Source organism: Pelmatolapia mariae, linkage group LG23, assembly GCF_036321145.2.
Source record: "Pelmatolapia mariae isolate MD_Pm_ZW linkage group LG23, Pm_UMD_F_2, whole genome shotgun sequence".
Lineage (NCBI taxonomy): Eukaryota > Metazoa > Chordata > Actinopteri > Cichliformes > Cichlidae > Pelmatolapia > Pelmatolapia mariae.
In genome coordinates, this window is record NC_086246.1 from 37,076,154 (window position 1) to 37,103,497 (window position 27,344).

General features: G+C 42.2%; 2 protein-coding genes across 2 annotated transcripts in view; both read left to right on the forward strand.

Moving 5' to 3' along the window:
• The window catches only part of crocc2 (ciliary rootlet coiled-coil, rootletin family member 2), a 42,726-nt gene extending 17,570 nt beyond the window's left edge, over positions 1 to 25,156 (forward strand). The window contains exons 9-36 of the mRNA XM_063467311.1: positions 78 to 284; positions 1,190 to 1,286; positions 1,458 to 1,547; positions 1,640 to 1,774; positions 2,794 to 2,993; positions 3,121 to 3,303; positions 3,730 to 3,874; positions 3,955 to 4,101; positions 4,494 to 4,724; positions 9,457 to 9,650; positions 10,092 to 10,219; positions 11,383 to 11,552; positions 11,629 to 11,808; positions 12,411 to 12,545; positions 12,638 to 12,781; positions 14,843 to 15,081; positions 15,180 to 15,339; positions 15,431 to 15,605; positions 17,375 to 17,752; positions 17,887 to 17,966; positions 18,072 to 18,192; positions 18,297 to 18,460; positions 18,547 to 18,987; positions 20,265 to 20,414; positions 20,502 to 20,693; positions 22,444 to 22,575; positions 24,317 to 24,496; positions 24,581 to 25,156. Coding sequence (XP_063323381.1) covers positions 78 to 284; positions 1,190 to 1,286; positions 1,458 to 1,547; positions 1,640 to 1,774; positions 2,794 to 2,993; positions 3,121 to 3,303; positions 3,730 to 3,874; positions 3,955 to 4,101; positions 4,494 to 4,724; positions 9,457 to 9,650; positions 10,092 to 10,219; positions 11,383 to 11,552; positions 11,629 to 11,808; positions 12,411 to 12,545; positions 12,638 to 12,781; positions 14,843 to 15,081; positions 15,180 to 15,339; positions 15,431 to 15,605; positions 17,375 to 17,752; positions 17,887 to 17,966; positions 18,072 to 18,192; positions 18,297 to 18,460; positions 18,547 to 18,987; positions 20,265 to 20,414; positions 20,502 to 20,693; positions 22,444 to 22,575; positions 24,317 to 24,496; positions 24,581 to 24,664 — 4,882 coding nt within the window. The 3' untranslated portion in view covers positions 24,665 to 25,156. The remainder of the gene's footprint in view (positions 1 to 77; positions 285 to 1,189; positions 1,287 to 1,457; positions 1,548 to 1,639; positions 1,775 to 2,793; positions 2,994 to 3,120; positions 3,304 to 3,729; positions 3,875 to 3,954; positions 4,102 to 4,493; positions 4,725 to 9,456; positions 9,651 to 10,091; positions 10,220 to 11,382; positions 11,553 to 11,628; positions 11,809 to 12,410; positions 12,546 to 12,637; positions 12,782 to 14,842; positions 15,082 to 15,179; positions 15,340 to 15,430; positions 15,606 to 17,374; positions 17,753 to 17,886; positions 17,967 to 18,071; positions 18,193 to 18,296; positions 18,461 to 18,546; positions 18,988 to 20,264; positions 20,415 to 20,501; positions 20,694 to 22,443; positions 22,576 to 24,316; positions 24,497 to 24,580) is intronic.
• Positions 25,157 to 25,845: 689 nt separating this feature from the next.
• Positions 25,846 to 27,344, forward strand: part of sned1 (sushi, nidogen and EGF-like domains 1) — a 33,361-nt gene continuing 31,862 nt past the window's right edge. The window contains exon 1 of the mRNA XM_063466379.1: positions 25,846 to 26,348. Within this exon, the coding sequence (XP_063322449.1) occupies positions 26,130 to 26,348 (219 nt within the window). The 5' untranslated portion in view covers positions 25,846 to 26,129. The remainder of the gene's footprint in view (positions 26,349 to 27,344) is intronic.

Here is a 27,344-nt window from a genome sequence, read left to right on the forward strand (position 1 = left end):
TAACCATCATTCGCTTTTCTTATGCTTTAAATCATTTCAAATGTCATAACACATTCTGCAATCCTTATTTTCAACAGAACTCTATCTGATATGCGTACCGAGTGTGTCGCAGCTAGCCGGCAGCTGCACGCTGCCTGTATGAATTTAGAGGCCAGAGTAACACAAGGAAGCCCCTGTGGTGGTGTGGAGATGTCCGCTCTGGAGAGGCAGCTGAAGGACAAGCTGAAAGAGGCTATGCAGCTTCAGGCTCAGTGCGATGCAGAGAAAGTCAAACTCAATTCCAGGTAAAGGCCTCCCCAAGTCCAAAAAAAGATGTCGAGACCAAAGTTGAAATGTTGAGATGAATGTCAAGATTAAAGTCAACGTGTCAAGATTAAGTACAATATGTTAAAGTTAAAGTCAACATCTCAGGATTAATTTCGGGATGTCAATATTAATATCAAGAACAAAGTCGAGATGTTTAGATTAAAGTGAAGATGATGAAAACGAGGTGAAATCTACTGAGTTAACTTTATTCTTGAAATGTAAAGTGTAATATTGACTTTTTACTTTTTCTCTCAAAGCTTTAACTTTATTCTCAAAATGCCAAAACTCTTCTTCCTCGAACTTTTATTTTTTCAGTTCAGCTTTATTCCTGACATTTCAACTTTTTATTGACTTTATTCTCAAAAAGCAACATACCTAAAAAAAAATCTACCATGTCTGTCTTTTAACTTAATGTGGTTCTTGTGTTCCTTTGTGAAAATGTCCTATGGTTACCTTCATTTTGTTTAATGACCATCCACCGCTGGTTTCAGACTGAATATAGTAACCGAGTAACTCAATCTGTGGGTTAGACTAACTGCCCTGGGCTGTCACTATTCCATTTTCATAAACTGAAACAGGAATACTGGCTTCAAGGTCATGTGCAGTGTGATTGTTTGATCATTTAGGAAATTCTTATTTTTCGATGCCTGAATGAAAAGACAAGTATAATCCACTTGATGAAACCCCAAACCTTTATATATGGAGTAAATCTAGTTCTTTTATCTGGTAATGGGAATCAAGTCTTTTGTGCCATCTCTTGTGGACTATGAGCAGAACATGATAGCGTTGATGGTCTAGAGGGAGGAGTACATGCCAGTCTCTTTCTGTCTTCTCCTTGATGTCTCCTGAACTCTCCTGAACCCTCTTTTCATGGTCTATCTAGAATCCTGGAACTGACCGACACAATGAAGCACCTCCAAAGCCAGAACAGTGAGAAAGATGCCAGCCTCAACACCATGCAGATCAGTCTGGACAGGATGGTAGGACCTTGGGAATATGTGGTAGGAGGTGACAGATAGCTAAATTGGCTCTAGTCTGGACCTGAGGCTTGATAAAGTCCATAACTTCCTAGTCTAGAGGGCTGCAGTCTGGGGAATGTCAGACTTACTCCATGTACGCTGCTTATCTGACTTAAATGGTTTCCTGCTCAGGAGACAAGGCGAACCGAGGATAAAGCAGAGATGGAAATACTCCGCACAGAAATCCAAGCCCTCCAAAAGATTTTACATCATGTTCACCAGGTCGGAACAAAACAAAATAGTGAATTAGATTGTGAAGCTGTTATTCAATGAAGTCAATAATGCCTTTTATTTTTACTATAATTTCTTTATAGTTAGTGAGCAGTGAGGGGGACGGCTGTGGCCCTGAGAGTGTGTCATCCTCGCCTCTTCATGGCCGTTCTCCTCTTAGGAACGCTACTGTGATATCAGTACAGAATGCTCTCTCCAAACACCAGAAACAAACACAGGTATAACAGTTATCTTAGTGTGATACACACAGTCTGTGCGCTTCTTCTAATTTATATCTGCAAAAGTCAAACTTTTGGGCATATACTTGTAGTATGTAATTTCAAAGAAACAACAATCTCCCCACTTTGTAATAACAGTTTTGTGTTTATAAACACACGTAACACATGTGTTTATGTGTTAAGAGTGTGTTTGCTTTGCAGGTTTGTGTCTTTGATTACATGCTTTAACATTACCTGTGCCTCTCATCATTTTTTCTGTGATCATTATTTGTCATATTGTAAACTTAAAAAATCAATAAAATCTGAACTAAGTTCCTACCTGAGCTGAGCTGATCAGAATCAGCTAATTTGTTTTTAGGGTGTTTAATAAAGACATGAAAAACTTTCATACCTTCACATTCTGAATATTTTCCAAGTAACAGGGCCACAAAGCACATAACGGAAATTTTGCAGGTTCAGAGTCAGTTCATTTTTGCAGTATTTTTGAGTCATTGTAGCTTTACAAATCCAGGAGAATGTGAAATTTTCAGGGCTGAAAAATACATTTAAGATCTGTTGATGCAACGTGGAAATGTAATACTTTTACATCCTCTGCAAATGTCACAGTCTAAACTCAGAATCGTGGGTTTGAATGCACTGTCTAGCTGGAGTTACTGCAGTTTGCTTTTTTTTGCCTTTTTCTCTCTGGGTACTCTGGTTTTCTCCCACAGTCCAAAGATGTACATGTTAGGTTAACTGTATTATTGTAGGGTCTACCTTACAATATAAAGCGCCTTAAAGTGACTGTTGTTGTGACTTGGTGACTGTTGTTGTAATGTGGTGTTGTATGGGTAGAATTGAACTGAACTAAATTGGTGATTCTAAATCAGCTTCAGGTATGAATGAGTGTGAATGGTTGTCTGTGTCTCTCTCATTGTTTCTCCTCATGTAACTCTGTGTCATGTCAATTTTTACGTTGCAGCCTTTCAAACATAATAAGCTCATCAGCTCAATCACTCACACTTGCATATAACCTGCAGGAGCTATGTGCACGTTTGGGGGCTGCTCTGGAGCAAGTGGATACACTGCGCAAACACCAGCAGGAGAGGGACGCTGAGAGGAGAGAGTTGGAGCAGAAGATTCAGGATGTGAGGCGGGAAAGTCAGGAGGCTAAAAAAGCTCTGGAGGAAAGCCTCAGGGACAGCAACAGATATCGCCGCTCACTGGAGCTCATCTCCAGGTACATCCTCACCAAGTACTTCTACTTCTTTTTCTTGAGTACACTTTGATTTTGGCATTTAGAAAGCTATTGAACATGCTTTTTCTCTTTCATGTCCACTGCTTTTTTCTTTCACCACATCACACAGTGAAAAAAGCAGCCTGGAGAAGCTGCTGTCAGGGCTTCAGCATGAAGTGGACTCCCAGCGTGCTGAGATGGAGGTACTACGGAGCTCCTCGCTAGAACTTCAGAGACAGAGGGATCTCCTGAGGCAGCAAAGGGAGGATCTAGAGATGCAGCTGGCACGCCAGCACACAGAGGCCCAAAGAGGGTACAGCAAGATCACAGAGAATGACCATTACACAAAGCACATCCTGACAGGCGTGATTGTTTTCAAGCCCCGTTTGTTTAGAGTTCAGATCAGTAACACATGTCATTCTCCAGCCGGCAATGCACCCACATGACATTTGGATGAAAATGTAAATGATTTACATAGCATTACTGCACTCATGCATGAGGGATACTTTTCTTTCCCTTTTTCAGGGTTTCTTGGGCTAAAAAATTTGATTAGCTGAGAATTGGAGAAGGACATGCAATTGAACAAAAAACAAGAAAAATAGAAAAAAGAAAACTCGGCACTGATGCCAACATTTCTTCATTTTTTTAAAGTACAGATGGATTACTGTTAAAGGGATCGTGTGTGAGACCAGCAGAACAGTGGTGGGGAGTTAAACATGTGATATAATTTCTGTTTCAGTGAGAGGAGTTTGCAGGAGCTCGAAGGGAAGCACTCGGATCTGCGCAGGGAGCTTGTGATGGTGAAGGAGGCTCTGAGCCAAATCACCCTGCAGAAGGAGGTGTTGGAGGATGACAAGGCCAGCCTCACTCTGGCTCTCTCCAAGGTTAACAGCTCAGCGCAAGTTTTGCAAAGTTTCTCTGAGATCTGTCATAATTCTTTTAATATTATTGAATCACTCCACAGATTGAGTCTCAGAGTGCTGCGCAGGAACTGGCCTTCAACAAACTCCAGAATCAGGAGGCTGCACTGAAAGATTCTCTCGACAAAATGGCCGCCCTTAGTGAAGGCTTAGCAAAAGACAAGGTGGAGCTCAGTCGTATTCTGCTGCAGGTCAGTAGCCATGCAGTTCCCCCATAACATACAAAAAAAGTCGAGAGCACGAGGTGAGGTGACTAACATGCTCTGCTGTGTGCTGCACTGTAAGTCACAGATCTGTCATCAGGTGCTCCCAAACTTACAGTATATAAATGATATAACTAATATACAAAGACTATAGGGTTGATTTTGATTAAGAGCATATTATTTGATATTATTGACTTGGAAAATTTCTCTTGGTCTCACAAAGTCATGTAGCCCTACTCTATACCTGCAGTTTTTGTATCCTGGTGATCGCTGAAATTAAAGTTAATTTAGAAAATAAATAAGTGCCCAGAGGTGTAACCAAGCAGACTTGCTACTAGAAGGAAAGGAAGTAAAATGAAATATCCTGGCTTCCCTTCCAGACAGAAGGAGAGAAGACGGAGCTCTGTGAACGTAGACGGGAAGCCGAGGCGGAGCGGGCAGCAGCCAGAGAGGATGCAGCGCGGGCACAAAAGGAGATGATGGATCTGCTCGCCGAGAAGCAAGCCCTGGAGAGCTCCCACAGCCACTTGCAGGATCTCTGCCAGAAGCTAGAAGCAGAGCTGAGTCTCCTGCAGAAGGAGAAAGCTCAGGCCCTGGAGAAGCGCTCGCAGGTCAGGCCGCTCACACTCCTCCCTGCTCCCGACGCCTTGGAGAATTGGCTGGTGTTATTAACAGCTTTCAGCAGGTTCACGGAGCTTGTTGTCACATTAAAATGCATAGGAGGTCCTGGATGCATCTGCTGTGTTTTTTCCTCTCACATTTGATATGCAGAGCTCCACCGTGTGTTTTATGTGTAACTTGGGACATAGCAAGCAGGGGATCTTGGTGAACAAATGTGAACTGGAAAAGATAAATAGACAGACATATAATATCCAGCAGGAGTTTTGGTGAAAGCAGCAATAAATTAACACCTAAAGTATTTCCATTCTTCCTCAGCAGATCCAGATCCCCCTGTTCCGTCCTCTAAAGAATGAAAAGAATCCTCTCCTGCTGTATTATCTGTTCTGAATGTGAAACTGGGATATCCATGTTGATCTGAGCAAAAATATAACAAACCTAAACAATCTGACAAATTCCATCCAAACATTTTTAGATAGCTTATCTGTAAAAATAAATCAAACTTGGATAGAGCAAACCCTGTAGCGGCGTGCATCGCACTGAGCTCATGTTTCATCCCCATATTGGGGGCCTACACACATCCATAACATTGGTGTAATTCATCCACTTGAATATTTACCTAAGGAGAGGCTGAAAGACATTGTGTGCTAATATTTAGTTAGTGTGAGTTCATTTTTTTGTTTGGTCCAAAATCAAATTATAGTGATTGTTGCTTTTCAAACATTCTGCCGCAGTGAAATATTAGAAGTAGCAGGGGTTGGTTAAATATAGTGTGCTAGTGTGTCAGTAACTGGTACAGTATATTAGGGTCATTCGGAGTACTTACTGATAAGACTAATCACACCTTAAACACTGGTCTGCAGCCATTAATAGTTTCAATACACTGTACCAACTTATTGTCTCTGATGTAGAGGAACACAAACAGCCATTGATGCAATGAATGTTTGACCGGTTTTCTAATAATTCACTGGTGGAAACTTCAAAAGTGCCTTTTAAGTTAAATTTCAAGACTTGGATCAACATGTTGGATAGGTGGCTACTCAGAACAAGTTACAGCATTTGAAAGACTTCATATGGAATGACCCGACTAGTGTCGTGTGAAAAAGCAAGTTTAGTACAGCCAATTATTAACTAGCTTGTAGAACCACCTTTATATAAGCAATAAGTTGATTGTTTTTTTGTATGTTTTCAGTCTTCCGCATGGTTGTGGATGAATTTTGGCCCGCTCTTCTTTACAGGGTTGCTTTAGTTCATTGTGGTTTGCAGGTGTTTAAATATGCACAGCTCTCTTATGGTCTTGAAGCCTGGACTTTGAGTTTGTCATTGCAAAACCGTGTTTCCTTTCTTTTTTTCTCCCACTCTGTTGTACATTTGCTGCTGTTCTTGGGGTCATTGTCCTGTTGCATGAGCCAGTTTGGGCCAAGCTTTAGCTTTCATACAGATGGCCTCACATTTTACTCTAAAAAACTTTGGCATGCAGAGGAGTTCGTGGTTGACTCTTTGACTGCAAGGTGCATCACATCATCAGCCCTCCTTCATTGTGTTGACAGTTGATATGAGATTTTTGTGCTGTGTTATTTTTCTCCAAAAGTGGCGCTCTGTCTTATGGTCAAACATCTCCCAATTGGTTGTGTCTGTCAAAAGATGCAAGTTTGTGAACAAATTGTGGTGTCACATTCGTTGTAGAGAAGAGGCTTCTTCTTGCCAACCCTTCCAAATAAGCCATACTTGTCCCCCCCCCCCCCCCCCCTTGTACTTTGATGAGTCTTTACACACTAACTAAGGCTGTAGAGAGATGAGTCAGTCTGATATTGGGGTGAATTCACACTTCTGGGAAGGCTTTGGTTGTGTGTTAACACACACTGTAATGCTCCAGATCAGACAAAATTTGTACTTTTATAAAAGTTGTTGACACTTAATAGTGATCTGCTAATTAAGTGCATCTTTTTAACATATGGCTGCTACTTACCCTTTTAATTCCTACAGAAGCTGTGAGAGTGGTTCTCCATATGTATATATTGTATGTATTATATTTTGTATAAAAAATTTTTTTTTTTTTTAAAGGTTGGACCCAGGAAGCTTTATTCACAGTAAGACAAGAAAAAAATGGGCGTGTGTTACTCAGGTGGCTGCTAACAGCGGTAATGGAGCTCAGGGAGAATCTTTGAAATGGGAGAGAATCAGTTAATGAAGTCCAGAGCTGTGAGGTTGCCTGAGATTGCTTAATGATTTTCAGCTTAGAAATCTTACTTGAGCCAAGGGAGGGGTAGCTGGTAGGCAGGCTGGCATATCCTTGTTTCCAAAGAAAGTCCGAAAACATGAATGCAGCTGAAGAACAAATCCGACTGTGGTCTTTTGACTCCACTATAGGCAGCAGGGAGGTTTCAAAAGCAGTAAAGCAAGAACTCTAGGAGGTAAACTGGGAAGCAGATCAAACGCAAGAGTTACTTTACAAAACTTGCAGAAATCTCAGTTACACGAGGTTGGCCGATTTACCACCAAAGTGGAGGCGACGATCCAGTGGAGACGCTGCCACAGCCGGTCCTTAAGTACCTAGTACTGATGACGGTAATGAGTTGCATGTGTGCAGAAACAAACCTGAGAAATGACAGCTCTGCCCAGCTCTTCACCTGAGAGCAAGACAGAGAGAGAGAGAGAGAGAAAGCCTGACCCGGAAACCAACAGCATATACTCATATGAACTGAAAGCTCTTGTGCTTATTATAGAAGCAAATCAATATGCTTTTAAATTAAAATAAAAAATAAACCTTCCCTCAAAGTGATTCAGTCCATTCTTCAACTTCTTTACTTTGCAAACTTAAAACAAAGGATGTGTGAGACATTTATTATTTATTTTTGGAACCATTTTGTTAGTTCCATTATTTCACGGTTGAATCATGTTTCAGTGCAGTTACTATACTGTTACGGGGCGCTGTGTCTCCTAATGAATGTTTATGGAGGCAGGAGGTCTGTCTAAATTTAAAATCATTAGAGCCAAATTTTTTTAGTGGTTTAGTATTTATTTCTGCTAGAATTTTCATGTTCCACAGGGTTCACCCACCTAAAAGGTTCATTGTCCTCCCCAAAAGACACATCACTGTAGTTTCCAGGTCTGAAAACTTAAACCAAAGAATTTAAACTCACAATCTTTGTAATGACCACCAGGGGGCCACGGCTCTAGTTCCAAAAAGACTCCATATATAGAAGTCTGTGTGAAAATAGCCGTCAGCTCCTCTACTCTGTGACCTCAGAGAACAATTTACTAATTGATTGCTTTTTTCAGGTCATATTCAATCAAACATGAACTTTATTTGACAAATTGTGATGAGTTTTGGAGTCAGAAAAGGGGATTATCCAGGGTATAATCATGAGATAGTCCTCGGTTTCACAGTCAGATCTGCCCCTTATTTCAAGACACTAGGACTTCACTAACCACTGGTTGAAGTCATGGTGTCCCTCTTTCCACTCCTCTGCTACCCTGTGTCTTCTTCTGTTTGGATATCGCTGAAATACAAGTTGTTCAAAAGGCATCTCTGAACCACCTCAGCTAACTTGTTTTCAGATGGAAAGGAGCAGCAGCTCTACACTGAACTTCTGGCATGATAAGACATATGTCATCCAGATATGGGTCAGGTCTGGCAATGTAGCCACTGTTTATACGATGGAATGCCATATCTGGCCGATTGTGGTTTGGTTTATGTGGCCCAGGCTCATAGAAAACAGGTCTGGCCCGGATACGGCATCAAGCTGGCACTTCTTACTGACCGGTGTCATGGCAGGGTGTATGTCAACCAGATGTGGGCCAGGTCGGGCAATGATGGCACTATTTATGTTCCTATTTTCCTATTTTAGTTAGAAGATCCAAATGCCTTGTTGCAATACTATACTGCTATGGTAGCCAACGTTTCAAATGCAGGTTTGACAGGTTTGTGAGTGTACACTTTATCCAAAACCTATTGAGGGTTTACTCATGTTTACCACCTGGTGGCTGTAGCTCAGGAGGTAGAGCAGGTCACCTACTGATCGGAAGGTTAGTGGTTTGATCTCTGGCTCCTCCAGTCTGCATGTCAAGAGTGTGAATGTGTATGGATGTAGTTAGGAAGCACTCAGTTTAGAGAAAATGGGTGAATGTGGCATCCTGTATAGAGCACTTTCAGTAATCCGGGATAGTGAAAAGCGCTACATAAGAATCAGTCCATTCACTGTCTGAACAGAGTTTTGTCATGTTACTTTTGCACTATTATGCATATGTTGTTATTACATGGCTTGATTAAGGTACACATTAGGCTGACATCTGGGGCCAGAGCTGAAACTGTTCTGGGCAATGACAGGGCCACCAGTGTGTCTCCAACTGGTCTTGTGCTGGCCCACGTGTGGGCCAACTCTGGCAAACCAGACCTGGGCCACCGAAGGGCCGTCATTCTTTGCGGTATGTGGGCCATGTGTTAGCACATTGCATGGGCCAGATCCAATCCATACCAATTTTGCTATGTGGGCCCTTATATCCATGGTTTTGTTTATTTAATTCCTTCAGTTGCCACACGCAGGTCGTGGCCATAGGTGAGGGTATCCATCTGTCTCCTACTTGTCACGAACAAGACTCTGGCTGAAAATAATCAAAAATGTATTTGTCATAAGTCTGTTACGAATTGCAAATGCAATATTTTAATGTTTATAACGATGTTGTGTAAAGAAACGTTTTTTTTCTCCCTGTGCTCGTCTCCAGGTCAAAAGGCAGTTGCAATCTGTGACAGAGGAGCTGTGTGCGTGCAAGAAGGAGCTTGAGACACAGACCGCAGCCATAAAGAGAGCTACCCATGACAGGGAGGAGTTGGCCAAGGACAAGGCAGCTCTGGATGTCAAGCTAAATTCCGCTGACCGAAAGGCCTGTGGTTTCACGCAGGAGCTGGTTGCATTGAGGTCTGTGTGTGTGTTTGTGCGTATTTGTTTGTGTGGTTGGACCTCTGAAATGTTTGGGACCAATTTGATATTTAAAACCAGCTTCACCAGTTTGTTTTTTAGCATTTGCATTCAGCATAAATTGGAGTTAGGCTTGTATCAGTAATGTTTAGTTTGAGAGTGTAAGGAATGAATGTAAGTGAGCACAGTGTCCTCAAAAGCATGTGTGTATCTCTGTGTGTTTGTTTAAATAAAACCAACTGCCGTCGGGTATTTACGGTTTTTTAAACAAATTTTACTTTCTAAAGCGTAGCGAGTCTCATGTAACAAGAGTCTTTAAGTAACATGGTTTTATTTGGAAACTACGCTTGTGATGGATTATTGGGTTTTATGACCTTCTACACCTAAAAGGTTCAAAGGTCTTTTTTTCAGCACTCAAACCGTTTTACCACTGTGTTGCAGAGCAGAGAAGGAGTCCCTGGAGACTGCCCTGTTCGAGAGCCAGGAGCTTGCCTTGTCTCTGGAGGCCGAGCGAACCAGGTTGGAGGGGGAGAGGCGCGGCTTGCTTTCAGCTAACGAGGCCTTGACGCGTGAGTAGCCTTCTCCCTCAGAGACCCCACTGTTCTCTTTGCCAAGCCCCCCGGCCGTGAAGCCTTTCCAGCAACCCACAAGAGATCCATATTTCAGCTGTGAGCTCTGCAACAGCTGGGCTGCAGCATCACTGGAGCTGCTTTCTCAGCTGACCAGGGTCTCACCACTCTGCACAAACATACGCATGAATCAGATAAGCAGGGGTTAAAGTGAACTGAAACGATCCAGAACAGCCCTGCGGCAGCTTTAGTTGATCGGTGGTTATATCTGATAGGCAGTTTAATACATATTATTATAAATTAAGTTAATTTTCTCTGTGCCGCAGTCTGGCTTTGCTTACAGTTGATGCCATGGAGACACTTGCTCAACAAATCAGAAAATAATATTATCCCATGGTCACGCCTGCATACTTCACACACATCCTTTTAGACTCCCCTGCAGATGTGGTATTTTTCTTTTCTTGCTATAAAACTAGTACCACAGGACGGGAGAGAGTATATATTTTTTTTCTTTTAAGTGGCAGGTAAACCTAAATGAAACTATTCAAACTTCATCAAAAACAAAAAACCTGCTGTAGCTGAAAAATGTTATGTTTGGGAACGTCACTCTCAGAGATAGGAAGGTTATTTTGAAGAGTAAAGATGCCTCAACAAGAGATATTTGACAAACACATTTAAAGCTTGCATGTAATGTTACCACTTTTTTCAGAGATAGTGTTAAAGGTCTTAAATTGAACGATAATGAGTTTCTGTTTCTTAAAAGTTTTATTTAAGTTTCTGTGAGTTTAACAGCTGCAGGTCAAACTGGTTAGTTTGACTTACTGTGGTAAAGAGTGGTGCTTGTGGTGTCCATGGTCAGTGTTTGGTTAGGTATCAGGTAACAGTTAAGTTTGAATTTAAGCTAAAGAAGATGTTTAGTATCATTTGCCAAGTTCCACATTTATACTAGCTTTATGTAACATCCACTTATATTACATTTTGTATTGTATTAGTTTGTCCTTTCTGTCCACTGCACTTCAAGATCTTTGGGTCTACAAATGAGTACCATTAAGCTAGCATGTTCTTTGATGAGAACTCTGAATAAAATATTGCTGCCTCTGTAACATCAGTGATTTTTAAAGTTTGTCTGCAACTGAGGTACATGAATGTATTTACCTGTGCAGGTGAAGCTGCTCAGATGCGAGCAGGTGCTGAACGGCAATGTGCACAAGCAAAAGAAGAAAGAAGTAAGTTGGAGGAAAAGCTGGCTCAAGTTGAGAGGAGTACCCTGCTGACTTTGACCAGCAAACAGCAAATTCACAGAGAGCAGCTCGAAGCAGAACGTCAGCAGAAGGTGCACTTTGAGTTTGCTGGTCTCACTGTCTATTAATCTGTTAATTGTACTGAAGTGTCTGTTTGCTGGTCCTCAGGAGCAGCAGCGTGCGGAGCTGATGCTTCAGCGGGAGCAGGCCGAGGAGCAGCTGCGCAGACAGTGTGAGGAGCTGCGTGCGCACAGCCAGAAGGAGCTGCAGCAGGTGCGAGAGGAGCTGGCCAGGCTGAAGCAGGAATTCAGCCAAAGTCTCCTGCAGGCTGAGAATGAAAAGCAGCAGGTACATGAGGTGGTCTTTGTAGGTTTCTTATGGTTCTTATGACTGCCAGTGATGTTTAAAATGTTTGTGTATTTGAAGGTAGGCCAGGGGACGACATTGCAATTCTGAGCATGCAGAAGATCTGCAGATGAAATATACAAGACTGGAAGATAATACAATTCCTAAAGAAAGCAGAAGGAGCATGAGTTACAACAGAAAAATGAAAATAACCTGACAGAGACAAGCATTTTAAAAATGTACTCAAACAGGGTTGCACGCAGGTATAACCAGTGAGAGGAGGAAAAACACAATCAGGTGAAGGCAATCAAGGAAACATGAAGAAAGGACCTTAAAGTAAAGGAGAATAGCACAGAGAAACAATAGTTAAAGTAAACCAGGAAGTGGAAATGAGGAAGACAAAGGTTCAAATTCATTGATAAGACAGAGGGAGACAAAGACAGGGAAAGAGTGCAGACACTAGGAAAATAAAAACATTACAGACAGTAAATGACAAGTACGAACCGTGGAACCGATTTCTTTTTGTCCAAGAACCAGTGGCCAAGTCAGCTTCTTTTTCTGAGCTACGTATGAATGATTCTGACCTTGCAGTGTGTTTTGATCAGGCTTTGTCTCAGATGGAGGTGGAGAAGGCTGTCCTCACAGAGAAGCTAGCATCCCTGCGAGAGGACCTGGCCACAGCGGAAATGGACATGGAACGCCTGCAGAGGGAATCACTTCGCAAACAGGAGCAGGACAAGGTAAAAAATATGACGGGACCATACTGGCTCTGTTCACGTTTCCTTGCTGTGTTGTAACTCGGCTGACCGGTTTGTGTTTTCATATGCTGCAGAACCAAATGGCTGTCCTGCGGTCTGAGCTGCGAGAACTGCAGCTGCATTTTGAAGAGTCTTTGAACTCGCATGAGAGTGCCAAAAAGAGTCTCACTGAGCAGGTCAGAGAGTTGAACCAGCAGAGAGAGCATGCGCAACAGGAGGTGGGAACTTTAAAAAAAAGTTACCATTTTGTTTTGTCTTGATGTAAGATTTTAACTTAGCCTATTTTGAGTTTATTCTCACGAGTATCGTAGATCAGACCAGTCTGTATTCACTGTAATACATAATCATTGTGAATTAAATACCAGCCATAGGTACCAACCATAGGACCCTGAAAAATTACTTGTTTTCTGTGATTATACTTTCACCACATAATATCTAGGAAGGTACTGTGTCTCTTGTTTTTTGTTTTTTTTAAATATATGGTGTATCAGTTGGCTCTCACTAAATTGGCACAGGTTTGTACAGTAGTGTCACAGAAATGGTTCGGAAACTTTTAGCTTGTTTGGCTTGGCATTGGATGGGAGACCTTTCATCTGCTTCTGCTGTGAGGGAGAGTTTGCACCAATTTGTACCAGTACAAGCGAGAGCCATTTACCATAAGCCTATGTTGACATTGGCTGGTGTCACAGAGCTTTGCTAACATCAGGGTGCCATCAGGTGCAGCGTGCACTGGGCCAAATCCTGCAAGGAAATGTGGTGCGGTGTCCTCTCCTAAGACTTGTACTCAGCTCTCAGTTTCTGTGTCCTTTTCCTGTCAAGTCCACAGGGGAAAAGTTTGGTTCTGTTGACCTTAATATAAACATTAAAGTGCAATTAGAGACTATAATTTTGGCTCAGTGACATACCTCTCGGGGCCAAATGAGGGAGCCGTAAATCTCATCTCTCAGGGTTGCTTAAGGTCAGGAATCCAAGCACAGGGTCGCTGGGCGTTTTAGTGAAATAACAAGCTCACACTCACCTCATTAAGATGTAACTGCAGAGTTGTAAAGGCCCCACCATGCCATGATTTAAAAGCTTGGCCTCCCTGGAAAAGGAGATTGTTTATCTGTGTGGGGCTTATTGGTTTCATTTAAAAAAGAAGCAAAATTTAGCGTCACCCTGTCTTCGTGCTGTCTCCTTAGTCATGTCAAAGTATAGTGAATGGGGATGAGTGGAGCCAGAGCAGAAGAGTTTTGAGGTTTGGCCAGCCCTCCCTACCATATATCAAGTTAGGCTTCAGCAGCGTTGTCATATTTGGCCACCCCTGCTCGCTTCCTTGTTTGATTATTTTCACTAATCCCATCTCAGGATTCTCATGTCAGAAAGCAGGAGTGAGGACATGTGACAAAGAATCGAAGAGCAGAAAGAAGAAGAACGATAAGGGCAAAGAGGTAGAACGAGAAAGAGGAGGATACGGTCTCTGGTACCATAATATCAAATCAAAGTTTAAGTTAACCCCTTGTGTAAATAAGCTGGCGGTGGAGTGTTTATTTTCTCCGTCGCAGCAGCGAGAGGCTGGCTCCGCTGGGACTCCGGGTCCCCCTCTCCCATCCGCATAACACAACACTGCTGCCCTCATATTCTCTGCCTCCTCCACTGCCCCCCACCCCAAAAAATCAGATAAAATAAAGTAGAGTTGGGCTGGATCAGCACTGGCTTGTTTTTTCTCACTTTAGAGTTTATAAGGACGAACCATCTTGTGTGGCCTCTAAACATAACACTCTTCCTCCTCCTCATTCTGCTCCTTGTCCTCCCTCTTCTCCCTCCTTCTCCCCTACCACTTCACCAGGGGGGCTGCTGTTTATCATGTTGCTCTCTTCGCACCGTGAGCTGCAAAGAGGAGACAGGGAGAGACAGCACCTGGCTAAAGGCCCAACTGGCTCTTATGCGTGCCCCGCTGAGCTCGGGCCTCCCTTCTTCTTTCACTACAACACACAAAATGTTGCCATAAAACAGAATATAGGTCAGAGAGTATTTTGAGATAGTCCAGATAATGCTTAAAATAGGAGATGTTGAGGAATAGCTTTCAAACAGTGAGGCTATGATGCATTATCCGATCCTAAGTCGGCATGCAGGAGGATTTTGTTACCAAATAAATTCTGGGCTGGAGCGAGAAGAACTCAAGAAAAAAGCTCAGTGTTTCTAAACTATTTATTTCATTTTCTTGCTCTTGTTTGTGACCCTCTAATTTTTTTAATTGATACATCATGCCTTTAATTCTCTGTAACTTTCCCATGAAGTTGGAGGGCCTCCGTCAACAGCTGCAGGAGGGAGAGGATGGACATTTTAAAGGGCAAAGGGAGTTGATTGAGGCTCACAGAGAGCTTCAGGGCTGTGCACAGGAGCGAGACAAGTTACGCAAAGATGCTGTGGACCTGAGAAGGCTCTTGGGTAATGAGACCCGAGAGAAAGAAGCCATCCAAGCCTCAAACCAGGAGCTGAGAGCTCTCGTCAAGCGAGCCGAGAGTGATAACAGCAGGTACGGCTGCCACGCAGGGCACGTTGCTGTAATCGTCCACCAACAGTGGATGTTTATCATATTTTTTATTGTGTAAATATTAACCACATCTTGACTAGTTTGAGACGAGCTGTGGAGGAGAATGAGCAGAAAGTGGCCGTCCTAGAGGAGCAGAGGAGCTCAATGCAACAAGAGGCAATGGCTCTTCGGTGCGGCATGAGCGAGCTGGAGAAGTCTCGTCTGCAAGCGCGCAGAGAGCTGCAGGAACTGCGCAGACAGGTGAAGGATGACTGAGGTCACTGGTTTCCATCTGATTTATTTGAAATGAAGAATTATATCTGAGTAATTTGTGCTGTGCTGACATGAACAGGTAAAGGTCCTCGAAGGAGAGAACATCCGGCAGAAACAGGAACTGCGAGAGCTGCAGGCCAGGGTATGTGAGGAGGAGCAGAAGGAGGAGGAGGCACGTCGTGAGGCTTTCACTCTCAAGCAGAGAGTGCTGGAGTGTGAGGCTGGCAGGGAAGCGGTGCTAAACGAGGTAGAAGGCCTCCGGGAGTTAGTCTGTTAACAACACGCTAGAGCAAACATTCAACCTTGGCTAACATACCTCACATGTCACACTCACACAGAGACAATCAGCATGAACCATAACACACTACTGCAGCAGTGATGGGTTTGAAAAATCAAATGTTGCTCAACATTTTAGCAAATTATTGAATTATAAATTCATTATTCAAGCTCTTCAGTCCCATAAATTCACATTGAGGGTCCCTAAATTCCCATGACCCCTTCCAGCAGTAAGTGAATATCGGGTGGATGTGTGTATTCTGCATGCCAGAATAAATTGATGATCATTATGATATATGAGAACGCTGATTAATGATGATGTTTCCCTTTTCAAACTACATATAAACCAGTCTGTAAGCTCAGTAAACCACTTTAGGTAATGGCCAATATATTCTCCAGTTTGATCTGAAACAGGCCGGACCAAGAACATTTTTAACATAAAACATCTCCACATTATCTAAAACCAATCTGAAAACAAATGATCACAAATAAACTCATGAAAATAGAAGCAAAAAAATAAGTTACACGTAACAGCAAGTCTACAAAAAGTGCAAAACCTGTACGTTCAGAATATTTTGGAGCTACACATCAGTAACTTCATTTCTTTATAAGCGAAATATGCGGCACATTGCTACAGTGGTTAGGGCTATCGCCTCACAGCAAGAGGGTTGTGGGTTTGAATCCACTGGCCAATATAGAAGAACAGTTCTATATTTCTTATTCCCAATGCTAAATACCTCTCAGCATTAACTATGTCCCACCAAAACACACTTTATCCCAAATGTAGCTTGTTGGGATCCCATCACTTAAAGTGGACTGCATCTTTGAAACTCTTCCTTTAACCCCAAATGGAAAATAAACAGAAAGAATTGACAGGATTGTGGGTTTCATGTTATTCATTCATTCATTCATTTATTTGTTCATTTCAGGCACACACAAAAAAAAATACGTATATTAAACATAGAATGCACAAAAACATGATTTACTTGTGAGACTGATGCCCTTTTGCGTTTTTCTAGAAACAAGAAACAAGTGCAAAGGGGCACCCTCATCTTCATTTGAGAAAAGCCTGATGTATAAAACTTAAACTATTGCTATTGGAGGAAAAGTTTGTTTTTATTTCTCTGACATGTAGTGGGCTATAAAGAAGGGTCAGGGTTCCACAGTATATTAATCAATTGTTGTTACTCCTTATTTTCTCATTTCTGAGGCTTTATCAGTGAAGTCGACAAGCTTGTCATCGGGAAAAAGATGAACTTCTTAAAGCCATGTTGTTTTTATTTACACAGCTATATTTAGGCCACTAAAAATCCTTTGGGGCATGAGTGAAACTACAGTTATCAATAATGATGTTTTAAATGACAGTTTTTCAGTGTTGTAGATCAATTTATGTTCAACATCACATTATTAATGCTGCAGTTAAACAGTTAAAGATTCAAATACATGTAAAGATATAAAAAAAATAAAAAACAGATAATCTGATCATCATTTAGAAGATTAACATATTTTGTAGCGAGATTTTGGTCTCTTTAACTTTTTGGTTAAGGAGCATTTAATAACCTGTTAATTTATCAGGTCGAGCTGTGTCCTCAAATTATAATAGATTACAAATTCTGTTATTGGTTTATCGCATTTATCGCATTTATCACATGAACACTGCTAAACATATTCTACTTTATATAATTAACACGTGATGGACCATATTTAGTTTTGCTGATTTTTTTCTTCGTGTTTGCACAGGTCGCAGGTTTACAGCGTCGTGTGATGGAGCTGGAGTCCGCGGAGCATCAGAACCGAGAGCTGCTGCAGGAAAAAGAAACTTTTCAGCGGCAGAGTGACCAGAGGCACAGAGAAACCACCACCCAGCTGGAGGCAGCACTGGAAGATGCCAGGGCGCAAATCAAAGAACTCTCCATGCAGGTTGGTGTTGCTAAAAACAAGGCCCAGAGCGTGGAGGAGCAGCTGGAAGTGAGCGATGCCAAATGCAGGGACCTGGAGCTCAAGCTGGCGGGGCTGTATGCAGCTCTGCGCCGCACTGTTGGCATCAACCACATGAGGCTTTCAGACAAACCAGGGTCACGAAGACGGTTTCCTTCCCCTTGGAGAAGCCACTTCTATTCAAAAGGTATAGTTGGGTCTTACAATAGGGCATCATGGTGCCATGTTTCTCTCTGAAAAGCTGAATCGATGAGTGTGGTGTCTGGTCAGGAGGAGAGAGTGTGGCCAATGGATCTCTGATCTCCGTGTCCTATGGTGAAGACAAAGAGCTAGACTTGGAATCAGTCAATACAGCCCTGCGGGAATTCCAGCAGGAACTCACAGATGCTCAAAGAGACAGGGTATATTTAAAAATCCGAATAACTGATTATAAGTTCAATGATTCAAACTCTGATATTATAGTCATGTTTTTTTTTTCACTTAAATAATGGCTTTGCTTTCTTCAGGATGAAGCCAAGGCTCAGGTAGTCAGTCTAACTCAGCATGTGACTGAACTTAAAGACAGTCAGGATAAATCATCCTCCCAACTACTACAACTACAAAAGTCTCTGAAGCAATTAGAGGAGGGTAAAAACCCACTGAACTCTTCACTCATATACAAACTAGCAGTAGTTATTTGCCTAAGCAAGCAATATGTTTTACATATATAACAGATACATATATTCTTTCAGGAAAACGAGACGTGGAAGAACGATTGAACCAGGCACACACTTCGCTTTCCCTGCAGGAAGAAGCAGCACATCGCGCAGAAAGAGAGAAGAAAAGCCTTGAAGAGGAGCTAGCTCAACTCAGGGCTAGTCTGCAAGCTGCTCAGGCTGAATCCAGAGCACTTCATGTACGTAAAAAGCAAAATATTGTTGAGAGAAATGTTGACAGCATCTTCTTTGAGGCTGAGGAAATCCTGCTCTTCTCCCTCTACAGGACAAGTTGGAGGTTGTTCAACAGTTAGAAACTTGTTCAAATTCAGAACAGCGGAAACTGAAGGAGTCTCTGGAGGCAGCAGAAGGCAGGGTGAGAAGTCTGGAGCTTTCTCAACGTGCTCTCGAAGGCGAGCTGCAGAGGGCCCAGCTGAGAGTGGCAGAGCTGGATGCTGAGGCAGGAGCATTACAGGAGAGGCTGACGGACATGAGGAGAAAACTGGGTGAGAGTGAAGACCGGTGCGCGGCGCTGAGGTTTAGTGAGGAGAGACTGGCCACGTCATTGGCTCAAGCTGAACAGCATGAGAGTCAGCTGAGAGAGCAGATTCACAAACTGTCAAACACCCTCAGTGACAGCAGGAGCAACACGGGAGCCCTGCAGGAGCAGATAACGCAGCTGCAGAGGGCTCTGACTGCCAGCGAGCAGGACCGAAGGCTGCTGCAGGTACAGTCTCTCACCTGAACCCTCCATCCAGCAGGAGAACAACTCCCATGTTTTAGCTGGCCTTATCAGCTCTGGCATATTTTTTATTTACTCTGCTGTGGTTTCATTCAAACTCGTCAAAATCTGAGCAGTAAATTAGGCGCTTCATCTATCCCACCGAGCATTTTATCCGTTGATTAGAGGTCTAAAAGATTCTAAATGGTCCGTAGCAATCAAGACTGAAATTGGGTTAAATGTGAAATTAAAAAGTGAAATTAAGTTGATCTTTCGATTCGATTGGACTTTTGTGACACTCATATATTATTTTCGCAATGTCCAACTGCGCTAAAATAAATGAATTGTTGATAATCTATCAATACTCTGCATTCACTCATTTGGCTAAAAAATCTTCCGTCTGCGTACCCAATAAAGGAAAGAGTAAAAGTGTCATGACTTCAACCAAACAGGGGATTTCAACAGCCATTTGTCGGAGTAAATGTCCTAATATTTGCTAATATTTGCTAACATGGTGCCACAAGTGAAAGAAGCACCTGGAAACCAAATGTCCCTTCTTAGAGAAACTTCAAAAGAGAGCTGGATCTGAACCAGAGGCAACAAGACTGTTGGTTGGACTCTGATTGTGTCTGATATGGAGATGAAGGCAAGATGTAAGCTAGTGGAGTATTCTTGCAAAAACATTTTACAAATGGGCTTTCACAAAAACCAAACAGAAACTGATGGATATGACACATGATCTAGAGGCTAATTTGCACAGAAATGAATACATCTGTGCCTTGAATTGTTTGGCTTGTCTTTGGTGTAACTTGGGCACAAAAGGTTTTCAAAAACACTGATTTAGATTTGAAAGGTGCAAATGAATATGTTTAGTAAGGCGACCAAAGTGTATCAAGAGGGGTTATTTGAGTTACTTTTGCACTCTTATTAGCAGTCTGGCCATTCTGCTTTGACCTTTGACATCAACAAGTCATTTTCTCCCAGAGAACTGCTGCTCACTGGATATTTTCTCTTTTACAGACCATTTTCTGTAAATCTTAGAGATGGTTATGTGGGAAAATCCCAGGAGCTCATTAGTTTCTGAAATACTTAGACCACCTGTCAAACACCAACAACATTCAGACTCACTCAAATCATCATTCTTTTACACTTTGTTGCTCAGTTTGACCTTCAGCAGGTCATCTTGACCATGTTTAAATGCTTTACTGGACAAGAAGGGTCCTTCCGTGAAGAAAAAAGTGATCCATTGTATTGTGTTTTTGTCGATGTGCGTGTGTCCATAGGAACGTCTGGATAAAACACGTGACGCCATTTCAGAAAGTAAGAGGCTGAACCACACGCTCACAGAGCAGAACCAGAACCTTCAAAGAGTCCAAGAAAACTCAAACTTTAACATTTCTGAGCTAGAGAAACATAACAGAACACTAAAGGAGGTGAGTCACACTGGTGGAAGTGTAAGCAAATACAGGTACAAAGGTCAAGACACTGTTTTGATGTGTGGTTGATTAACTGTGTCCCAGAGCCTGAAGCAACAGCAGGAGGCTGAGCTTCAAACCTCCCAGGAGCTGCACAGAGAGAAGAAAGAACTCCAAGAAAAGGTCGCCAATCTCCAGAGCTTCTTGCAAAAGCTCCAGAGTGAGAGAGCTGAGATCGAGAAGGTGGTGACACGCTTTGGTAAAGACAAATCTGCACTTAGAAAGGCACTGGAGAAGGTGAGCTGGTTGGCCTGCTGCACAGTGCTTTCAAACACTGTTACACTTATCAGCTTTCTTTCCAAAATTCAGAAAGCTCGGCGAGATTCTGTGTGGCTGTTGTGTCAGTGTGTAAAAATAAAACCTGTAACCAGGAAATTAGCTTAGCACAAAGACTGTAAAGGTTTTAATTAGCATTAAAAACTAATACATTTTGGTAAGTGCTATACAAATAAACTTTATTATTTAAACAAGGGATCACCAAAAATGCAAAACAGGAGAAACATCCATAATCTTTAGTTGTTGTACTTCTTATTAAACCCTGAAGGGCAAAAGCTTTACTTTAGGAGCTAACATGGCTGAGTAAAGTATTTTTTTTTTTTAAAGATTGTGTTTCTCATATCAGTGTAGTTTCCTTTATTTATGAGAGATGTTCTAAAATAATCTAATGTCATTATTTATGGAATCTAAGTAATTTTATCCAAATCCATCATATTTCCACCTGATCTTTATGCCATACTGTTCCACTGTAGAAGGGATGTATTGCCTGAAACTACACCCGCCTCTGAAAGCTACCAACTGTTTATCCAAACAGAGACCAGTACCAGGGAGATAGTATTTGGGTATCTGGGCAACAAACAGTTTTCCAAATAAGCAGCAAGTTTGTCCGAGCTCTGGTTGCTCTGGTTGTCAAATGAACAAAAAAAAATGCACTTTTTAATATCTCTTAATGTTTCTGTAGTTCTGTTAGCCGTGATGCACGGAAACTTTACGAATACGCAAATATATTTTACACAAAATCCCCATTATCCTCGTCACACCAGTGGACCGGTTCCTGTGAAAACTATGAAAAGTTGTAAGAAAAGTAAATTGACAGATTTATAGTGTTTACAATTAAAAATATCACAGCAGCACATGTAAATATATGTGTGGGGTTACTGGAATATTAAGGTCAGTCGATCAAGACATGGTATACACGAGATGTGTTAGAATACACTGATTGTTAAAAAATGTTTTACTTCTGTGAAGAAGATAAACCTCTTCATGTGGCACACATAACCTACTATTATAAAGCTGCCAGCCTTAACAAACACAGGGGAAAACACTGATGCTGTAGTTATAAATAAGCATGAAAGAGGATTATTCATTATTTTGGGCTTTTATGTCATAAATCAACATAAAAGTAAAAAAAAAAAAAAATAAGAACAGTAGTGACAAATACTGAGAATGAATCCGAGTTACTAAAAAGCAAAACCTGAAACGAGGCATTAAAGCCATGATCTTAACTTTTTTTTTTAAACCCGGGCCCTAAAGTATTACTCTGCTTTTGGTCAGTGGACCTAAAAGATATTTTTGCTGAATATGAGGTAAAATATCTGTAATATATGAGGAAGCCAAACCACAATTGGCTTTAAATGTAATTAAAGACTGCAAATTCTACAACTGCTGGAAGCCTTTGTATGACAGCAGCCAGGTCTGAAGTAATCCACGTTTAGTGTTGGTCAGAAGGCTCCTGGACCAAGTGAAGACATATAAGACACATAAAAATACTGAACACTGCCTTTATTATTCTGTAGTTTAGTGTTATTATTTCCTGAGCTTTCTGTTTTCTGTAGAAAGTCATCCCAAACTGAGGGAAATACGGAGGTGGACTGTGGGAACCGAGAGGCTCTGTGCTCGGCTTCTGCTACACCGATTACAGGAAGGCACACGGGTGCAGAACGATCATGGTAAAGTCGTTCACGTTATGTCACCCTCATGCTGTTGTCAGGTGGAGATGGAGAGGTTGAGGAAGGAGGAGGAGGCAGCGTCTGTCGCCAGAGCACGAGAGGAGCTGGAGCAGAGGGTGAGCAGCCTGGAGCAGCAGCTGGCTGGAAAACAGAATGAGGTGCAGACTTTGCAGGTGAGAAGCTCCAGGATTACAGCAGAGGACGAGCAGGGACTGCACTGGCAGCACAAACTGTTTTATAGGATCTATATGTAACCCTCAAACAATCCAGCTGTTCCAGCAATTGAAATTATGGTTATATTTTCATCATTTTTAATGGCTATGTTGTTTCTCATAGCATCCTGTTTCCTTCATCTATCACAGACAATCTAAAGTTTTCTAGTGTTCGTAATGATGACGTTAAAAACTCAAAATAAACGGAAAAAATCATTTCACCTGTCATCGCTTCAAGATACTGAATTTAATTGACACTGAGTCATTTCTGAGCACTCCATCGCTGCTAGAGACAGTATGAAAGATTGATTGGTTAGTGTAGTCAACTCAATGCAATGAGCAAGGGTTGGATCTGACTTTGAAACCACACACCACACACACCCGGGATAATCTTTCTTTCTGGCTCTAAAAACAACTATAATTTACAAAATGGACTTCATGTTTTACTTAGTATGACCTGAAACTAGAGTCCATAAACTCATCAGAAAACTTAGTTACGGGGGTCGCAGAGTGAGGGAGTCAAAGGTCCTTTTCCCACAGACTCTGATATAACCGAACATCTTTTATGAAACACAGGCACTAAACAAAAAACATTTTCATTGTAAAAGGATTGAAGGGCAAGCAGTACCAGCAAACAGTTTCAAAGCAAATATCATAAAGACATTTAGCAAATTGAAAAGTAAAATTACAGCGTCATCGCATAATCATGACAGAGACATGACACCTTTGGATCAATCCAAAGAGACCTGTTCTTAAGAAGAAGGGCACAGATTCATTTTATTTTATTTCTTACATTAATAAAGGGTAGACAGACATTTAAGTGTTATGAATCAACACCAGGGAATGCGGTGGATTCAAACAAATTATGCCCAAAGACCAGAGCTTGTTCCAGAAAGCAGGTTTAACAAAGCTGAGTTTAAGATATCCCCTGAGCATGTTCACTGTGATTTAAGCACATGCGTAGATAATGCAACATACAGAGTACAATTCACCAAACTAACATTATAGATAAGGTCAGGAGGCAGGTTCTGTTTGACTCCTATTTTTATCTTCAGTTGCATTTTGTCGCTGTCAGGCTCGAGGATTTCAAAGTCAAATGCAAAATTTGGTAGTATTCTGTTTTTTATCATTAAACAAAAAGTAATTTTAAGTGCTTAAATAATGACTCAGCTGACTAACCTAATTAAAACGACTCTAAGATGATGTTTCTGAGATAAATACCATCCATTTTCCACTGGTGGGTCAGTCTTGTTATGACCTACGATGTACATACTCATGTACATACATACAGAGTTGACTGGGCTAACTCAGTTAAGCCTTTCTGGACCCGAGAGAAGACTTTCCCATCTCAAAGTTCAGGAGTTAAACTCTAAGTTTGTGGTTTCTGGAACAGGATCCAGATGTTGTACAGCTGTGGCATTCAGGTGTGGCAGAGAGAGAGAGAGAGAGAGAGAGACGGTGTCTTCCATAAAGAAGCCAAAATGTCAGTGGATGTGACAGCAGCCTATAAAGACACAACAAAAGAAATGTGTAAATCAGAAAATGCAGAAGTTAAGACAGCTGCCTTCCAAATAATGTGTTTGTAAAAACAATTTGTGATCAGAGAACCCCACCAGGAGACACTAAAAGCACACAAAAAACACAAATTTGACCTTTTCTCTCTGTGTTTTCAGTCTCATAATGTTATCTGAATTGTCCTCAGGCTCACATCTCCCAGTCAGAGCATGCTCACGCACACCGCCTCCTGGAGGTGACAGCACGCCACCACCAGGAGTTGGATATGGAGACGGAGCGTCTGAGAGACAATCAGCTTCAGGCAGAGCAGGCTTTGGAGAGCAGGGAGAAGGCACATCGACAGAGGGTGAGAGGCCTCGAAGAACAGGTATTTTAAATCTACCTGTGAATGTTTTCTGTGTGATAACAGATATTGTTTTGTTTTTTTAAATTTTATCTGGTTTTCTTGCAGGTGCTGGCGCTCAAAGAGCAGCTCGATCAGGAGACGAGAAGACGACAGGCCTATTTCAATCAGATGCTTCAGCCCAGCATGTAGTGAGTGAGAGCGTGCTCCTCTGCCTCCGTTGGCTGCTTCCCAACAGCGTTACGTTTCAACCTACATCTCCATACAGAGAAACCCACTCCTGCATTCGCTCACACCCCGCACATGTGCACACAGGATTACATTAATCCAAAGGAAAACTCAACAACAACAAACAAAGAGCGTTTTGTTTTTAAGTGAACTGGATGTGCCAAATTGTTTTAAGGATTTCCTCTGACTCACCGCAGTTGGCGTTTCTAAGTCTGTTCATGCTGTGTCATTTTTTTAAGGTTTTCTTGGTTCATACTTTCTTCTTTTCCCTAGATTTTTTTATTTTTGAAAACTCATTTGTCATATTGATCATGTGAATCCCAGTAAGAATATATATGAGTGCAGATCCAAATATTTAGAATAGTCATTTGCAGATTTTAAATGATTTTTTCTTAGGATGTCAAAAAGACTAAACAAATGAATGTTATCATGTGTGGTTTTTGACTTAATCAGTATTAATGGTGTAGAAGTTTTGATTATTTTCAATAAACTAAAGTGCAGTTATAAAGTTTGGTTTCACAATAGTGTATGCTCTTTCACCACGTGTGAGTTTTGCACCCTTACAGCATTTGTGAATTTAGTGTTTCCTGTGTGAGAGAATGACCTCCTGTCGCTGTTGCCATAGAGTTCTGTCAAAGATAGGTGCACACTCCTCATGATCCTTTAAAAGTTCACTGCCACTTATCCTGTAATCATCCACAGCCCTGAACCATTGCAGTAACATGTTTTCATTCTAACTTTGAGTATCTTAAACACCAGTAACCCATTTCCATTTTCTTCCATTTAAATTCACACTTATTTCCCCAACAGTTCACACACGTCTTCTCACTGTGTCACATAGCAGGAGTTTCACTGAAAGGGGAAAATCCTGTCAGAGTTTCTTTAAAGCAGCCCTTTGATTACCATAGATCCGCCCAGTGCTTATCCAGTTACCGGCCTCTTTCTAGCTATTGGCTGGAAGGAGCTAATTATGCAAGGTAGTGAATCCCTGTGGGGGAGGTGGGGCCAAAGCTGAAAGAACTCCTTTGGCAAGCAGAATAGAGCTTTTATTGAGGATATTTCTAAGCTGACCATCAGGGACCAAATCACTGGATTGTTTAAAAAAAAAAAAAATCTCAGCTGAATCAGGTTGCTCCCCCTCTTTCATTCCTTTCCCTCGTTTCATTTCAGTGAGACAGAGTGTAGCTCATGCAGTGCCCAGCAGAAAGCAGAATGCAAGGAATCTGCAGTATTCCCCTGTCTCACACAAGAAGCCCAGTTCACCACTGAAGGACAAGTGAGGAGAACCAGAGAGCAGTCAGAGGAGGATTCAGAGGGAGAACGTGCGGTCTTGTCTTGTTCTGCTCTGCTCTTGTTGCCTCAGGTGTACGCGCTCCTCCCTTTCCTCTGCTGTGCCTGCTGTCAGCTCCATCCTTGGTTGGCTGATGCCATGGTGCTGGTGCTGGAAGCCCTGCTGCCCTGCTTCTGCACCCTCTTCTTCCTGACCCTGCTGCCTGGCGTGGAACCCGCTGTGCCCCTGGAGGACTTCTACCCCTTTGGCCGGGACAAGGGGGACTCCCAGACCATTGCTCAGGATGACGGCGGCTCCGGGCTCCTGGAGATCTCGGTTGCATTCCCCTTCTTTGGAGACAGGCACACAGGACTCTATGTGAGTACAGAGGAGTGTGTTTCTGCTGATGTGTTTTAATGTGTTTTGAAGTCACTGGTTATGAGTGTGCATGCACTTGGTAGCTGGCAATTGGATCTGACATGTTGTGGATCTTATAAGAGCCTCAGGGAGCTGAGATGTGGCACACAGCCAAATACTACATTGCGGTACCCTCAGAGAATTTGTATACGTTCACGTAGAATATCACGTTTTCCCCTCACGGGTGTAATCATACTCCTCTGTGACTTTCTCTTTACATCTGCCCCTTTCTGCACTCTGAGGTCTCTCGAGTGCACAGAGGCAGAGCAAGAGGCAAACTATTAGCAGCACAGTGGTAACTCCTGTTATAATAAATCTGCAAAGAGCTGTTAAAGGAAGTGACAGTTTGTGTTCTTACTGTCGCCGCAGCATCTGTGAGTGGTTCTCTTTTCAGAAGGAGTGAGAGAGCGGAGGGAAAATATGCACAGCAGAGAGAGAGAGAGAAACAGCACTCATGGGAGGAAGCCCAACGGTTTGACAAGGATTTTCGCACGGCACAGTGAAACAGCCTTTGATCTGCCTTTGTCATGTATTGGGTTCGGTTCCAGCGCATGGAAAGGCAGAACTCCCTTAAATCAACACCACCTGTTGTGGTGAGGCATCTGCGTTTGCGCTTCATATCTCCCCTTCCTCCCTCTTCAAACACTGGGCGAGGGAGGCTGAGGAACCATGGCAACAATGGGCAAGGTCAGAGGTTGTTTTTCTAATCTGAGCGTTTACGCCACGAGCGGTGAGGTCAGCCTCCTCATGTGGAAAAATGTAAAACTCTCCTGCATCTAAACGCAGCGTAAAGACAGAGACGCGATGTTTACGAGCACAACTGCTGGCACTTCTCCTTTAACAATACTGATACTCTGCAGTGAAATTAGACAAGATAAGACATGTTGCTGTTTGCTTGGCTTGTTGATCTTAGACTGAATTATCATCTGATAGAGAGATAACAATCTAAATCTGAAA